The sequence below is a fragment of the Pygoscelis adeliae genome, unplaced genomic scaffold, assembly GCF_000699105.1.
Source record: "Pygoscelis adeliae isolate BGI_AS28 unplaced genomic scaffold, ASM69910v1 Scaffold628, whole genome shotgun sequence".
Lineage (NCBI taxonomy): Eukaryota > Metazoa > Chordata > Aves > Sphenisciformes > Spheniscidae > Pygoscelis > Pygoscelis adeliae.
Genome location: NW_008825408.1, coordinates 213,255 through 230,636, shown reverse-complemented (window position 1 = coordinate 230,636; position 17,382 = coordinate 213,255). Strand labels below are relative to the sequence as shown.

General features: G+C 42.0%; 1 protein-coding gene across 1 annotated transcript in view; it reads right to left on the bottom strand.

Annotated features, from left to right (window-relative positions):
* UNC13B (unc-13 homolog B (C. elegans)) overlaps window positions 1–17,382 on the bottom strand; it is a 238,762-nt gene that overhangs the window by 136,708 nt on the left and 84,672 nt on the right. The window contains exons 9-10 of the mRNA XM_009330423.1: window positions 16,421–16,643; window positions 1,352–1,678 (exon numbers count right to left, since the gene is read on the bottom strand). Of these exons, the coding sequence (XP_009328698.1) occupies window positions 1,352–1,678; window positions 16,421–16,643 (550 nt within the window). The remainder of the gene's footprint in view (window positions 1–1,351; window positions 1,679–16,420; window positions 16,644–17,382) is intronic.

The following is a 17,382-nucleotide window of genomic DNA, read 5'->3' as shown; positions in this document are numbered from 1 at the left end:
AGCAACACTCCATCTCAGTGTCCTACAGCACATTTTACACTCTCTAACCTCATAATACATTGGGCCTTTGGTTGCATTCCTTCCTCTGTATTTTGCTGAGGTGTAAATCACTGAAATATCTCTCCCTGTCTGCAAAAGAACCCCACACTGCTGACAGTATGAAAAAAAACCCCAAACCATAGCTGAGAGCAACATGCATCCATGCTACACATCTAGCTCAGGTGCAACTCTAAGGATCAATGTTCAGAGCTCAGTTCCATGCATACTCCATGGAGACAGGAAAACATTGCCAGAGGTTGGAGAGAAAGGGAGCCAGTGATGCAGGAGTATCCAAGTTAGATGCCTAAATTAGCCTGAAATAGACTATGTGAATAACCTTCCCTGTGAACAAATATAGGCCAGCCATTCTGGGACAAGACTCCTGCTGCTCTGTAAGGAGAAGAGGAAAGTGAGTCAGAGTTTAAAAACAGTTTAACACTTTTTCTAGTCTTGTTTTCCTTTTTTACATCATTAGTGTAAGGGTTGCCTACACATGAACAGCTGTGGTTAATTCTCTCATATAAGCACAGTGACACCAGCTGTACCCTCCAAAGGGTAGAGACAGGCAGACATCTCTCCACAGATCTAACTGAAGCAGATGAAAACAATCCCTCATACTTATGAAAGTATAACCATATCCACACTTGGGGCTGCAATGACTTGATTACCTCAAGGAAAAAAGTCACTTCCTAAGTTAAGTAGTGAAATTTGAAATTCCTGTAAAACCTGTACAAAATCCAGTGCATTACTCCTCCAAACTTCACTGAAATACTTTAAGACTGTTTTCAATACTGCTGACAGCTTGGAAAGCCCAAGTGCAAGGACAAGAAAAGCTGCCACAGTGAGTGAGAGCAACATGTCTATTCATATTGTAATTCTACAACCTACAACTACATAAACACTAACTCTAATTGTGGTAGTCTACTAGACAAGAAAGGAACTAGTGCAGCTCTAACCATGACTACATGTAGTTCTTGGTTGCTCACACATAAGCTTGATCACACATGAGCCATGGAAGCAGCTATCTTTGGGCCAGACTACATTCATCAAATCAGAAACAGAAAATACAGCAAATGAGCTTCAAGGCACTAGCAGGCGTTCCTCTTTACATACAAAGAAAATATAGTTTAAGCTTAGCCAACGTCTCATAAATAACTGGTCCTGCACATAACGATTTTTCACAGATCAGCAACATCAAGTTAGTTGTTAGAGAAGGCTGCAAGAACAACATACGTAATTTGCCCCAGGAAATAGCAAAGAGAGGAATCCTCTTTGAATTAGTTGAAAAGAACTCAGTAATAGTTTCACCTACCTCACTTGGGCTCCTGCATCAACATCCTTGGGCTTCTCAAGTTCCAGAGGTAACTTAGCTGCAGAATGGTCTGCACATTTCTCCTCTGTCTCGCAGACCTTCTCCTCCTCTTCTTTGCCACGAGGCTCCTCTTGCTCCTTGAGCCATGCCTGACCCTCCTTCTGGTAGCTGCCCGAACTGTGGTAGGAATGATTCGATTCTCTTTCCTGGTGATCATCATCTTGCTCAGAGCCATGGGCACTTTCATGGGAATGGTCCAGCTCACTTAGGTGAGAGCTTCCCTGGCTGACGTTACAAGAGGAGCCATATCTACTACTGCCAGCAGGACTATGAGAGAATAAGAAAGTCCATCAGAAAAAACAGTGGCTTGGAGAAACGCAAAGCAATCTGCACATCTAACAAACTGAATGGGACACTAAATATCACTGAAAAGACATGTTATGAAGTCATATATGCCCCCTGAACTACACCTAAATTTCTGAACCTCAAAACTTTGGTAGGCAGTAGAAACGCTTCATGCACAGCCTACCAGTATATTGACCATATATACCAATGGTCTTTATTGCACCAACTGACTACTTCTTCACCTTACATCAGCTAGAAACTGCCAGTGAAGATATTCTAATAACCAGACAGGAATAAGAATGGAAACATAGCAATTCAGAGTGGAAGTGTGTCTGTCTTCTGTAGTTTCACTGCATCTAAGGTCTTTACCATGATCATTTAAGCTGTTGCTAAGAAGTACAGTTAACTTAAAGTTAACTTTATTTTTATATATATTATGCGTTTATGATAAAATACACTGCAGTCAAGATTAAGGTTGTCAAGACTATCAACTTAAAACCTTTTACAAAAGTAAAGCAATTGTTCAAAGGGAAGCCACATGTCTCACTCCAACAGAGCTTTTTCAAGAATTTAATTCATACAAAAAACCAACACCACAGGTGTGTGATCTCTGTGATTCAAGACACCACTTCCAGGACTGAATTCCCAGAATCCTCACACAAAATAAAGTGGATGGAAATTTCTCATGCAGTCAGGAAAACTACGGCTAAGAATTAAGCAGCACTAATGTTTCTCTCACTTGCACACTTAGGAGAATCTGAAGCCAGATAGGAAGTTTCGTGACTGCAGTGTTGCAACTGTACAATCAGAGGCACAAGTTTCACCTACATCACACAGAGATATAAGTTTAGCGAATCTCTGTTTTGATTTTTGAGGGCAACTGTAACTTAACACATGCACAGGACTGAATAGTCTCATGAAATACTGATACCTTCCTTTAGTGGCTTTCCTAAGTGCATGAAATAACCTTTGCACAGATTTTAGGAAGAGCAAGTATTAGAATACCGTCACTGATATCTCTGAAAATGTTTTAAAATCTTCAATAATGTGAAATGGACCTAATGAGTTCTATAATACATCAACAGTAAGTTAAATTTATCTCTAAAATTAAAAGCGTTTACCTTGCATTTTGAAAACAAAATGCTTGTTCCTTCCAATTCTACCTACTGTTACTTTTTTCTTAGCAAATACAGCATAATTATCACTAAACAAGAAAGCAAAGTAATTGTATGCAGCAGAATTAACACACAAAGAATATAGCTTCTGAAAGGCTAATGAAATTAGCACTAAAAGCATCTCATTCAGTGGGACACAGTATAAGAACATGGGAAATCCAATTACACTTACAGAAAAAAAGAGTGGAAAAAGTAATGGTAAGTAATGAGTAAATGGTCAAAGGGCTTGTACATAACTACTGACTGCAGTTTGCCACATCCTCTGTGACAGCTATCAGTAATACTACAAATACTTGACAACAAATAGGGGATGGGACTGAGCTACAAACAGACACCAAGGCCAATATCTACTGCTGCAGTATTGCATTATAAATGGTCAAAAACTTGAAACCATTTATTATGCCTCATTTGTAACTAGCCTTTTCTCATTCAGTTGCTCCATGCTATTCAGATCTGCAGCCTGTGTGCTAGGATGAAGCATTGCTCCATTAGGAGCAGAAGCAAGCTCAGTTTCCGTCAGTTCAGGCTTATCTGGTGCATGCTCTTCTGCCTGATCTTCTTTCTGCAGTTCATCTGAAATCACGTTCTGCTGATCTTCTGACTCTTTATCAAACTTCTCTCCCAGCTCTTTGTTGGATGTACCATCAACAGCGCTTGCACCAGATGGTTCTTCAGAAAGTTCATTGTCTACGGTGTCAGGCTGCTTTGAAGACAAGTCTACCTCTATATTTGCATCAGTCAGTTGATCTGAGACTGCAGATTTTGAGTTTTCATCTGAACTGACTGTTCCTAACACCTTGTCATCTGGTTTTGACAAAGCCTCTGGTGGTACATGTGGTTCCCTTTTGGCAGAGGTCTCCCTGTTGTCTTTTTGCCAGGGAAAGGAGAAATCTAGCTTTTTCCCAAATACTGCTCCTTGGGCACTCTCTGGCTTACTCACCTTTTCTTCACTACCTCCTTCAAACAGAGTCGAAGAAAGTTTCTTAAAGCTGGACATGAGGCCCTGATCTGCCCCTGCTTTATTAACAGAAGGTGGCTGCTGAGAGAAGAATGACCCAAATGGCTTTCCACTATCAGCAGATGACATAAAGCTGAATTTTGGCAAACTGGGCATGTTTGGTATTTCAAAGACTGTTTTACTACTGTTTGCATCTGGAGGAACGTTATTGGGTTTGCCCTGTTTCTTCAAGTCACATTTAGAAGCAACCCCTTCTGCAGGCACCTCATCAATTGCTAAATGTTTCTCCTGTTCAGCAGTTTGCTGTTCTACCTCACTTGTCTTCTCTTTATTCAGCTGGAGCAGATGAACACTGGGCTCATCAGCTGGAGCTGTGGGTTCTCTACCTTTACTACTGATCATGTCCTGCTGATCAATACCAGCATTAGCCTGATCCCCTGTAACAGCAGGCTCTGATTCAAGTGTAGCACTCTCATCCAGTTGGGAAAGGTTTATGTCTGCCTCATTAGTTGGGGCTTCCATTTCCAGTTCAAACCCATCAGAAGCTGCTATAGAAGCAGCTTGTTCCTCTGTTAGATGTGAAGACCCCACATCTAGTTGGCATGTATTTACATCAGTCTGGTCAGCGGCCTCAGCCTGCACTGTATCAATTGCATTACTGAGATCAGACTGGCATGGCTCAGCATCTACCATCTCAGAGGGTTGTGCATCATGATCCAACTGCAGAACCTCGAGGGCTTGATTTTCACTAGAGACTGCTGTTTCTGGAGTGATCTTCAAAAGTTCCTCTTTACATGTTTCCGAGTTCCTATTTTCCTCAGTGTCTATTTTCATAGGAGACACTTTTGTGGAGTTCTCTTCTGCTGAAACAGGTAATACATCCTCCTTCAGAGAGCTCATGACGTCTCTTTTAGACTCTCTGACTGCAGCTGTATTTTCTGTCTTCCTAGAACCTTCTGCTGGAACAGACTCAATGACATCTTTCACGTTACTGCTTTGAGATTTAGGGGTGGATTTTGGAGGCATCTCTTTTGGAGATTCTTTTGGACCTTTGAAGATGCCAAAGAGATCATTTGTGAAAGCTGGTGCTGGGCCACTTGGGAGGGATGAGAAACCAAAGAAAGAAGAGCTTTTCTTCTGTGCAGTAGGAGGTGCCGTAGCTTGAGGTTGGGAAAAGAAACCAGATAATGTTTTAGGCGGTTTCATTTTTGTCATGAAACTTGAAAACATTTCAACTGAAGAATCCAGTACCGATTTATCACTCTCAGATTCCTTAGGTTTGTTTTGCAAATTAGATGCCTCTGGCATTTTAGGAGAGTGTAGCTCTTGTGCCTGTTGCAACCTGTCACCAAGAGTTTGTTTGGGTAATTTATGTTCTGGCAGCTCATGCTGTACACATACTTCTTCAGAGACTGCTTCATTTTTTATGCCACTCATAATATTTAAGTCATTTAGACTTTGGGAATCCATTTGATCACCTAAGGCTATGCTATAATCTTTATTTTCAGAAGCTTGTTCTTTTGAAGAATAAAGCTCTTCTTTATCAACAGGAAATGCAACACTGTCCATCTTCCCTGTGCTACCCAAAGCATCTCCTTCTCCCCCTAAGGAAATAGTCTGTTGGCCCTGAGAACCCTCCTGCATGCTGGGAGTCTGAAGGCAAGGACCAGAAGCAGCTGAATTGGCTACTGCAGTGACATCGGTCTGTGGAAGCTTCTCTAGGTCTCTCTCTTCAGCTGCCTCAGCAACACTTTCTACATTTTCCACTGCCAGCATTTCTGACTTATTTTCTGCAATTGTGAGGTTATTGGACATTTGTTTGCCAGTCACTGCTGCAATAATGTCATCCACTTCTTTTTTATTGTCTGCATCTTGTTGCCTGGCAGAACTGCTAATTTTGACACCAGAGTCAGTGGAAATATTTTGCTTCACATATGGCTTAGAGTTCACTGGTTTAGCTGGTTTTGTATTATTCTCCTGTCCTGGAGCAGTTTCTGGCTTTTCATCCAAAAAGGATGTCAAACTGAAGAAGCTAAAGCTAGTAGTACTTTGAGGTATTCTCTTCTCAGCAGTTGGACTGCTGGAGAAGGAGGGCAGATGAAACAGCCCCCCTGTTTCTTGCTGCTTCCCACTAGCAGGAGCAGTAGCAGGTGCTGAAGGCTTTGGTTCATCTGATCCAGTGAAGAAGGAGAACATGCTCCTACTGGCTGGCTGTGATTTCGAACCAGTGATAGCAGAAAAGCTGAATGGCAAACTGAAACCCGACTCTTTAGGTGTCGGATCTGGCTTTGGTTTTGCCTGATTAACTGTGCCTCCTAAACGATTTCCTCCTTGTTGCTTTGGTGTAACCGTGGGTAAGCTGCTCTGCTGCACAGCTGACTGACTCAATTGGCTTATTTTGGGACCTACACCCATCGGCTTCTGTGAAGCATTTCCAGGAGGCACTTTTTTACTCTCAGGAGACTCCTCCTCAGCTTTTCTGCTTCGTTGTTCCATTTGCACCCCAGGGCTAGGAGAGACCTGCCTATCCATGCCTTCTGTTCTCACCCCTTCATAAGGGGTGGAGGACAGACTTGCCATACTGTCACTCTGAAGACGCCCAGGCTTCTCAGTCTGTTGTCTTGACTCAGCCGCAGTTCTGTTGGTTTTTGGCAGAGTCGTAGTACTTGGGGTCGGTTGAGAAGACACAGCCTCCACTTTGAAGAGATCTCCAAGGGATCCAAATAATGATGAGATGCTGGAGGTTTCCTTCTGTTCTGGCTGTATCACCGTTTCTGGTTTATCACTTCGACTTTTTTGCAAATCTGGTGACGGCTGAGGTGCTTTGCTTACTTGCGTTTTAAAGAAATCAAAAAATCCAGAAGTTTGGGGTTTGTTGGCAGTTGAGCTTGTAGGAGAATCTTCTCCAAGACTGAACAATTTCAGAGCGCTTTTAAATAATGTCTCCTCAGGCTCAGTGACTGGGTGGCTCTGATTGGACTGTGACTGATTGGGTTCATTAACACTTGAATGCCCTTCAAGACGCCTGGAAGCTGGTGTTGCTTTAACAGGTCTCTCTTCTTGTATGGGCCTGCCATCTGGAGCAATTTGGATCAGTTGAGAAGGAGATTTTGTTAATCCTGGTTTTTTAACATGGATGTTTTCATTCCGATTTAATTCTAGCTTTTCACTTCTAGCAGCCTCCAAATTAAGTTCTGATGAAGTATTTCTTCTCGGTTCTGATGTAACAGGAAACTGTTGCTCTGCTCGTGCCTCATCTAATTTTCTATTTGGTGCAAGTGATAAAACATCAGTTTTATTTTCAGATGATTTTAACTGTATGTCTGTTGTCTTCAAGGCAGAATCTTCTGATGTCTTGGGGTCAGGACCTGAAGACTTTCCAATCAGTCCACCCAAAGCAGAAAATAAAGAGCTAACTTTGTTCATTGGTGTTTTCTTATCTTCCTCAGTCTTTTTTGCTTCTGTTACTCTTTCAGTAGATGCCACAGTTTCTTCAGCTTTAGGAGTAGATTGAAACAGATGGAAACCAAAGAATCCTGATGACCCACTCTCGGTAGTTGTCACGGGGACAGCCTTATCTACTTCCTTGGTGTGGACTTCCTTATTCAGCAATTTATCAAAAGCCACTCTGGAATGTATTCTGAGATCAAGGGTTGGTGTAGATTCGTCTGAATAATGCAGGGTTTCCTTCTCAGGTCTAAAATCTACTTTGAGTTTTTGAAGTTTATAACCTGAGAAGTCTAATGGCTGCTCTCTCTGGTAATAAATAGACTCTTCAAACATTTGTGAAAAAGTCTCCAAATTCATGTTCATTAGCTGATTGCTCCTCTGCAAAGCTACTGACAAATCCAGAGGTTTATTTGTTGTATAATCATCTAAAGACTCTTCTTCAGCAAACCAAAATAGCTCATCTTCACTGCCAAGAGGAACTTTAAAACCACAAACAGCAATTGTGTTGTCTTCGAGCACAGCTCTTTGAATGGAATCCATCTGAAAATTATAATCCCAGCAGTCCAGGTAGGAATACGTTTCAGGAGCACACACGTAGACATACTGCCCAGTGGGATCAGTGAGCAGCGAATACACATACTGGCTATCACTGTACATGTAGTATCCACAATCACCATCTTCTGATGGCCACCATATGCCCTGCTCAAGCATCATTAGCCACTCCTGGTACTCCTGGCTATACGATGAGTACACAAAGCTCTCATCCATACTTAAAGTCTCTTGGTCAATTAGAGTCCACATAGTTCCATCACAGCCAGAGGAGTAGCTTAAATCCATGGGCAACTCTTCTAATGAGTAACTGCCATCTCTTTCAAATGGTGGAAAGTTACTGTAACTTTCATTGAGAGAATGAGCAGTCCATGCATCATTTTCTTCTGAACAAACATCTTGAAACATTAACTGGTCAAATGACTCATACGACATCACACTTAAATCTAAACTCTGTCCATCAAAATTGGCATTAGTCTGCCAATCCATCACGTTTGCATTTCCATCCTTTTTACAGAGATTCACTGCCATATCATTTTCAGGCCAATCCAAGAACTGAGGGGGCAGAACAGAGTTCTGGTTTAACACGTAGTAAACTGGTACTGCTATTTCATGAGTGTCAGCCAGTTCCCCCACTTCGTATTCCCATTCAAAGCTAGAATGGCTTCTTGTTTTCTGATAAGCTGAGTACTGCTCCGTAAGGTTATAGCTTTTATTAGTCAAATTGAGAAATTCATTTGATCCTTTGTTTAAAAGAGTTGGAAAAACTCTAGATTCTACATCCTGATAAGGGATATGCCCACCATTTACAGACTTTCCAGATAAGTCCTGTACCTTGTCTTGAGCATTCAGAGCATCAGGGAACACAGGATGCCCGCAGTGGGGAACATGAGACTCAGCTGTTTTATTTACTCTCACACTGGACGGGTGGTCAGTAGCTTTGGAAGACTCTGTTGTTTTCACGTTGTCCAGTTTCTCCTTTGGTTTGGGCAGGAGATTTTTTAAGAAGCTGGAAGCTTCCGGCTTTTCTACAGTGCTGCTTTGAGTGTCAGAAGCTGTTCCCAAGTTGCTGGGTTTTCTCTCTGAGCTAGAATCCTCACCCCTATCAAAAAGCTTCATGAAGCCTAGAGAGTTTGTTTTCACCTTCTCTTGCTTACATTCAGGTAAGTTTTCACTTGACGCAAATTTAAATAAACCAGAAAATAATCCAGGAGAAGCGCTTTTCTCGCCATCAGTCTCACTTTTAACAGTCAAGTCTTGATTATTGGCTGTGTTTTCATTGGAAGAAATGCGAAGAAACCCAGAAAGAAAACCTGGTGTGTGTTTCTTCCGCATATCATCTGCACTTGCAGCTTCTGGCCCTCTGGCTGAAGAGATGGATTCAACTGAGCTGTCATTTAAGTCTGGTGCATTTAGTCCTCTTGTCAGTTCTCCTACATTTTTAGATTCTTCCTGAGTACTCTTAGTTCTCTGCTGCTCTCCTGCAGCGTTAAAGGTAACAGAGGAAGTCTCCTGGTGTTTTTTTCTATTTACTTGGGCACTAGATAGGTTTTCTTTACTCATGTTTTCTGTTTGTTCAAGTTCCTCTTTATGGTCCAATAAATTTGGAACAGAGTTAGATTTTAATGAAATGGCATTTCCTGAATTACTGTTTTTGTCTTCAAGAAAATAAATGCCACTAGAACTCTGATGACTTCTTTGATTCTGTGAAGGTGCTAGGTTTTCTGCAGAAGAAAATTTAAATAATGAAGGAATAAAGCCTCCTTTCTCCTTCATACGTTCCTGCTTTTCTGAAAAACCCAACCCACTGAAAAAAGGAAGTTTCGGAGTGAAAGGAAATGAGTGTTCTTGACTTGATGAACTATTTTGTCTTATATCCTCCTCAGACTTATGGCTTTTAAAAAGCCTGGATGTACTTTCTTTCTGCCCTTGTTCGGCAGAAGGAAGCAACAATTGACTGAAAGACTTTTTGATTGGACTGAAAAAGCCTTCAGATGCTGTACCCTGATCTTGAGGCTGTGAATTAAATTCCACGCTACCTCTGTTTTGCTTGTTTCCCAGCCCATGACCTGTAGCATGCTGATCCCCTAAGCAATTTGCAGGAGGCTGCTCCCTGGCAGTGGGCGCACCCTCTTTTACAGTGGCATCTGGCTGATCTATAGCACGATGCAAATCTGACTGCTTCTGTGGCACCTCCTGCTGCTTGGGAGCCAAGAGACCGTCAAAATTGGCTTTCAGACTGAAGGAACTGACTGAGTTTGTGAGCCTGCCAAAGATTGAAGACACAGAAGTGCTATCTGCATTCACCTCTGCCTCGCTTCTGGTCTCACTCGGCTGTATCTCTGGAATAATGCTGCTGGTCCTGGCTGCCGGCTGTCCAGATGGCCTCTCGCTTCTGTTTGCCTCATCAGTTTTCACAGCATGGCTGTCCTCCTTGGTGTGCTCCTCTTTTATGACTTCTTGTTTTGGCATTTCCTTCTCAGAGAAGACTTTTAGAGGATTAAATATGCCTAGAACAGAATTCATAACTGAATGTTGGTTCTGCTGGCTGCTGGAGGTAGTTCCTTGTGATTGCTGGAGATGATGCGGTGCAGAAGCCTTACTGTCCATCTCAGTGGTTTCTGGCTGGTTGGTGTTTATGTTCTGGGCTATTTTATCACCACCCACCTGGGATGGTAGCAAAGCATGAATGGAGAACTTGGTATCAGCTTTATTATCTGCCGTCACTCCAGAAGATGAACTCTCGCTTTTGGACTTACTAGAAAATACATTTGAGATTCCACTTTCTGATGAGTTTCTGGTTTCTGTCTTCTCTGGAGTGGAAGAAACGAGCTTTTCAACAGAGGCTGTGAGCTGCCTTGTACTTGACCCCACCTTTTCAGTGAAAGAGCTGAACAGGGAATTCACTGTATTCTTCACACCTGACAAGTCTGGGAGAGATTCAGATTTGCCCTTGGTACTCTCCTCTGCAGCAGGATGTTTGGTCTGTTCAGACTTCCTGCCTTCTACTGAATTATCAGCATTATCCTGCTTCAGTGACATGCTCTCAACATTTTTTCTTGTCTCTGGCAATGTACCAAATTTGCTGATTTCTTCCTCCTTTTCAGCCAAGTATTCTGAAACTGATTCTACCAGACACTGAAGTTCATCCATCGTGTCTATGTACTCCTCGCTGGGTTCTTCAACAGGAGACAGTGTTAAGTCTTGCATAGGATGACCGTGCTTGCTCCCTTTAGTCTTGTGGTTATCATCACAGCTAGCCTTTAACTGGGAGCCCAAGTTTGCAGGGTAATTAACAGTGAAGTCTCTCAAATGGCTGATGTCAGAATCACACCACATTTGTGAAAGCATAGCCAGCTCCTCCATTTCATCATCTGAAACAGGCGAGTACTGGAACTCATCAGAAGCACTGCTGTCAAATTCCTCAAGGATATCCACAGGCACAAAAGTGTTATCTGCCATCCCTATGAGTTTCATGTCTTCGCTGTTACTGAGGTGAAGTGAGCCCTCATGGTTCACTCCCTGCTTTTTGGGCAGCTTGCCACTTTTAACCATTAAGCCATTTTTGTACGGACGCAGGATGGGATAAACAGGCAACGGTTCCTTACTTTCAGAGCTACTGCTTTGTTTTCCAGTTCTGTCATATACTGGGAAATCATCATTAGGTTCAGAACTAGTTGCCACACCATTGAAATAAACCATTTTCTCCACAGGAAACTGCAGACCTTCGTTACTTTGCAGGCTTATTTGTTCACTGTCTTTAAAATCGTATCGCAGCTTCTTTTTCCTTCTCCTATCTATTGTATCATATTCCTGAGGATACCTAGGGACATCTACAGACCCTGTCTCCACACACACATTTTGGCAGCACCTTGATCTTTCACAGTGATTGAAATTTTCTTTTTTTGAGAGAGTTTGCATCTTTATCGTGTTTGTTTCCTGCCAACTTCTATTTTTATGACTCTTTTCTAAGAATTCCTCTATTAGCAGTTTTCCTAGCTCTTCATAGTTACTCTCCTGTTCTTCTTCTCCATCTTCAGCGTTAAATGGAATGATCCTGACTTTTTCATTTCTAGCTAGAGATCTTTGTCTAAGATGAGAAATAAAGGGGGTGGGAGGGAAAGGAAGAGAGACAGCAAAAAAATAGTAAGGGGAAAATAACAGTTTTTAAAAAAGCTCTAGAAAGGACAGAAAAAATAGTAATGAAAAAACATGCATTATATAAAGGAAAATTAAAATGAGAAACATCCAGGTATAACAAAACTGAAAACCTGCCAATCTGCCACCATTACTTTTCAATCAAATAGTCAAAAAAAGCAGCATGGGTTATGATATTCCACCGGTTACAGTTGCACAAAATTTAGAAATGCCTGTTTGACAGAGAACAGCTTTTTGTGGTCAAGTGAGGGCACACAGCCTTAGCTGTACCACTACTCTGCTGTTACTTTTTTAGGCATGCTGAAAAAAGTCACTTATTACAGTAACAGGACTACTTTGAGATACAGTGCTCACACACACCATTCCACTACGCTATGCACGCATTTTGGTTGCTCTAGGCTGCAGACTTTGTTTTAGCAGTATTCATAAAGCACACAGGCACTTTGTTTCTCCTGAGGGTGGCTACAGAGCAGGGACTGCATGCAAGGACTCAGGAGACATTGGACTCCAGGGAAGCGGGGACAGGGGACAAAATGCAAACTGTGCACACCAGCAACACAAGGTGTTCCAGCTACTCCACCACTCCTCTTTGCTGGAAGGGCTCTCGCTGCAGCTAATGCCCTCAGGGGGCTCCTACCAACACAAAATGAAGATCCTCAGAGCTGTTACTGGATCAGAAAGCAAAACAAAACATTGGCAGTAGATATTAGCCCACTGTAAGCCTGAGATGTTTTTCAGGATCTGTACTTCCCATTTATAATGCATCTAAACAGATCTAGCAATCTATACTTGTCTATTGTGGGAGAATGGATTAAAGCAGCTAGTGTTTTGCTATCAAACAATCTGAAGCTTCTTAGAAACCCAAGTAAATGACCCTTGGGATTTTGGGATTAATTCTTAGCCCTTGATCAGAAGGATTATCTCAATTGCTCAGCAATCCGAAGGCTAGTAGCAAGAAAGCTACCTCTTTATCTAAATCTCACAAGAAGAGTTCCTGCCAGCCTACATAAAAATAAACAGGTAGAAAGTGGATGTAAAAAAATCAAAAGGCTCATCTGAAAGATGCACTGCAGCTTTGTCTCACATCATTCATTGTTGAGAACTAAGGAGCATGAGAGCACGCATGCCCTGACCCCGTAAGAGCAGGGCAAGAGAAGGGAAAGGGCAAAGGGCACATGGGCATTGTATGGATACTGCTAATACAAGAGTCTTCACCTTGAGAGTTGCCTGGGGCACCCCAATATAGGGTACTGATGGGATAACCCTGAAAGGGAAATAGGTCATTGCATTTTCACTACTGCTGGTTTAGTGCTTCATTTCCACCAGTATTAGCTAACTTACGCTAATTGGAAAGATACTCATTACTTTAAATGAGCCCTGTTGTGCACAGTTTAGAACACCTACTACACTTCTTGCTTGCAAATTTGAGCCTGTAATTGAAATAATTTTCTTTAAAAAGCTAATGAAATTTAAAAGACTCCCAGGGCCACCATAGTTACTGGATCAAGCCCTTCCAAATCTCAGCTGAAAGCAATGGGAGCTACATGAATGCCTGAAGAGCCATTAGCTGTAAAAGCTGAACCAACAATTGACTAATTTAGGCATAAAAGAAATTACTTTTCTTTCTAATTGAGCTCCTCCCCCCCATAAGTGTTTCCCCTGCTATTCTACAAAGCATTCCTTTTACTAGAAATAAAGCAATGACAAGAAGCCCCACACCTGAGTGGAGAAAAAGATGACAACATCAGCCCAGCATTAAACTACCACAGTTCTGAAATACAGCCAAGGCAAACAGCAAGTATCAGCTGAAATGTATCACAAGACCACTTCACAGCAGCAACAGCAAAGAGACAGGCACAGAGGCTGCAAAGAGGTTAACCCACCTATCAGACAGATCTAGAGAGCGCCTGCTCTCTAGCAAGCACTGGCAGCTTGTCATTTGACTAGACTCAGATGTGGACTCTAGGTCAGTTCGGCCACTCACAGTGGAATCTATGCTATCATATCGCCTTTGAAGTAAAGAGAGCAAGAGCAGGGAGACATGGAGGACACATGGTTACACAAAATGAACACTGCAAAGAAAAGTTAGTGCTTAAAAAAATCCGAGGGGGAAGATGTGTGCTATTCCGAAGTCAAACTGGCTATTGGCAGCAAAACACACTCCAAGGACAAATAAGAATACTACTTGTTATCCTTAGTAGAGAGGGGAATAAAATACATGCACTTCTATCAAAAGAACACCATCATATGTAACAGCTGATAAAGAGGATCAGAACTTTTCCAGCCAAACCCCAATGTTGTTAGGAAAAAAACCCAGCCAGTTTCAATTGAGCATTTTGGCATAGACAACTTTTTGCCGAGTTCAAGACAGGTTCTAGCAGAACCTTGTCTGGTTCTTCTGGGTCTGCCCAGGACAATCTCCTACAAGCTATCATTTCCTCAGCAATCACCAACTGCAGTCTGCCAGGAACACTGATTTCATCAGGTGGCTGCCTGGTCCATGGCACTTAGAGCTGCTAGGAGCAAAAGTCAAACACAATTTGGTTTTGCAACACTCAGCTACAACTGAGTTTTGAAAAGATTTATGATCTACCCAGACAGCTCTCTTTACAAATACCTTTCTGGTAAAAAAGAGAATCCCACATAGCTTCTTTGGAAAACTTATTTGCATTTTCTAAGTTTTAAGATTAAATATGTAGCAAAAAATCTTGCTGGGCATGTGGAAAATGCACAGGGGAACAGGAATGCTCAGAGGGAATCAATCACCATCTAGGACTTGCCTTGCTGGAGTGAAAGTAATTTTAGACCAGAGCAGACTACAGAGCTCTTAGCTTTTAAGCAAACTTTATCAGCCCAGATCCTTTCATATCAATACCTTCAGGAAACCAGAGAAAGATATACGCATTCCATCTCGGTATTCTTTAGCAATTCAAAACAGAAGTGCTTCTTTGGAAGGTCTTATAAACACATTTATCCGTCAGATACAGTTGGAAGTCCACAGCCGCCCCTCCAAGCAAGGTGAGCCATAAAAGATTACCCCCCAAGAAGTCACAGAACTGCAAGAACACCCAGCCACCAGTGGCTTCCCCAGGCTGGGGGCCCAATACCACTGTTCAGCTTGGCTCTTCCATAAAGAAAAAGCTTCAGCTAACCTTCACAGACTCTCAGTAAGATCTTCAGCAATTTTACCACTGCAAACCAGCAGTACAGAATAGCATGGGAAAGGGAATAACTTGCTTATATAAGATGTTTAATGGACTAGGAAAAGAGCACCAAGAACAACATGTCACGCTGCAGTAAGTGCATTTTGTTGGCACATTTGCCTCTGCTGCTTGAAATCTCAATAACAGTAACAACATTAAATGTTACCCTTAAACTTCAGCTTTTACCATAAGGCAAAAAGAGTAAAATTTAGCCTCAGCCATACACCCGTGAGGGCAACTGAACTCAGGTTCAGGCTTCAGGAAACAAGAACATTCTTACCAATGGGCACGAGGTAGAACAAATCGGTTATAATATATATAAAACCCTGCACCTCTAACTGTGACAGAGTTTAAGCAACTGCCTCTTCCTTCCACACCGAAGGGAGAAGCAGCAGCATGGCCTGTTCTACACACTCACTCTTACCAAGCTGACCAGCACTGTCCAAGTTCTCCTGCTTTCCCCTTACACTTAACTCATCCTTTATTTGGAACAGCGGTTTTGTAAAGCTTCTACAGTTCCCAGCACAACCAGTTCTAGTTCACAGCCATTGATCTTGGTAAGTTAATGCTGTAATGTTTAATACGTAAAAAAGATAAAAGCAGTTGTGAAACTGCTGATTTATGGTCAAAAAGCTAATTTAGAGCAAGTAAACTATCTTTCACACAGCTCAAAGGAAACCAAAAGAGAAAACACACTATTCAACAGTGCTACACAATAACAGAAAAAAAAATCTAATTGGTTACAGGCTTTCTTCCTGAATACACTGTTTTGGCAGAGCTAATAGAAGAACAGGAGCTAATCTGAAACCGAAAATAAATCTGCCCCAAGAAAGAAACTCCTAGATACTCTGCTAGAAACTCCAGGATAACTCTGCTAACCGTGTTTCACTGGCTTGGGAGGCACACTTACACAGTAGTACCAGAACAACCAATTACCCAGTGCTCTGGCTTTCAAAAGATAAGGTGAAAATAGAACCAAGAATCAATGACCTCAGAGTTGAGCGTATCTTTAAAAGGTAATTCACTAAACTGCTGGATCTGGTGTAACACATAGCCTTATGGGTTCTTCCTGGTTCACAGCTGAGTCCCAGTGTTAACAAAACGTGTAACACCTTCCTATCAGAAGCCTTTCAGAGCCCTTGAGCTGCCCTCCTCTACTAGCATGGCACCTTCAGGGTCTGCTGTGGAAAATCAATGGGAAAAGAAGAGCTACCCAGAAGACAGCACCCACCTGATGGCTATGTGCTCCCGATAATCCAGATCATAATTTTGTAGGGAGTCAGCGCAGGATTCCCGCAAGACCCCTTGCTGCTGCAGGCGTGATGGTACAGTGAACTGGTGCACAGAGGCATTGGGCTGCGCAGTCGTGTGGTACGGAGGAGGAATGCTGTTACTCGTCTCGCTGCGATAGTCACTATCTCGATCATCCACAGCACTGTCAGCATCTTCAAAGGCTAAGAAACAAAAGCAGTTAAGGGCACAGCGCTCTCAAGTTGCCTTGCTGGGACAGTGAAGCCCATTTAGTTGTTAAAGAACGACAAAAAAGGCTATTTCTGCTATGGATGTCTCTCCACCTCGTAGCTGGTTATAACCTCCTACATACCTCAAGTATGTACTAAAGAATTCCTGCGATCATCTCCATAACCTCCTTTCCCACTTCCTATTATAGGAGTTTATTTATCTTTAATCATTCCTAATAAGCAGATTAAGACATTTTTATTTAAAACAAACAAACAAAACACCCCAACACCCAAAATTTCAGGTTCTTTGCTGCTGCCAAAATGAACATCTAAATGAAATTTATATGTTGGGGAAAAAAACCCCAAACATTTCTTTATGGAAAGGAGCTCTTTCCTGGAAACTTTTAAACCTTTAAGCTGTAATACTATCTCTTCTTCTCAGCATCCTTAACCAGTACTTTAGGGTGCTGGATTTTTTTCTTTTTTTTTTTTTTAAGTATTAGTTTAAGTTAAGAGAAACTGAGGAAAAGCACTTAGTAGGAAAATCAGAAGAACTGGGAAAACAGCTCCGCTTATAAACAATTATACTACTTCGTATAGGGGAAAAATGGGTACAATTAACACACACAGGTACATTAGCTTAAGTTTAGTAGTCAACACTAATGATAGCCTTCACAAAGGAAGAAGCTCCTTTCCAGTGAGTCCCTCTCCCTGCAGAAATACTTCTGCTCGC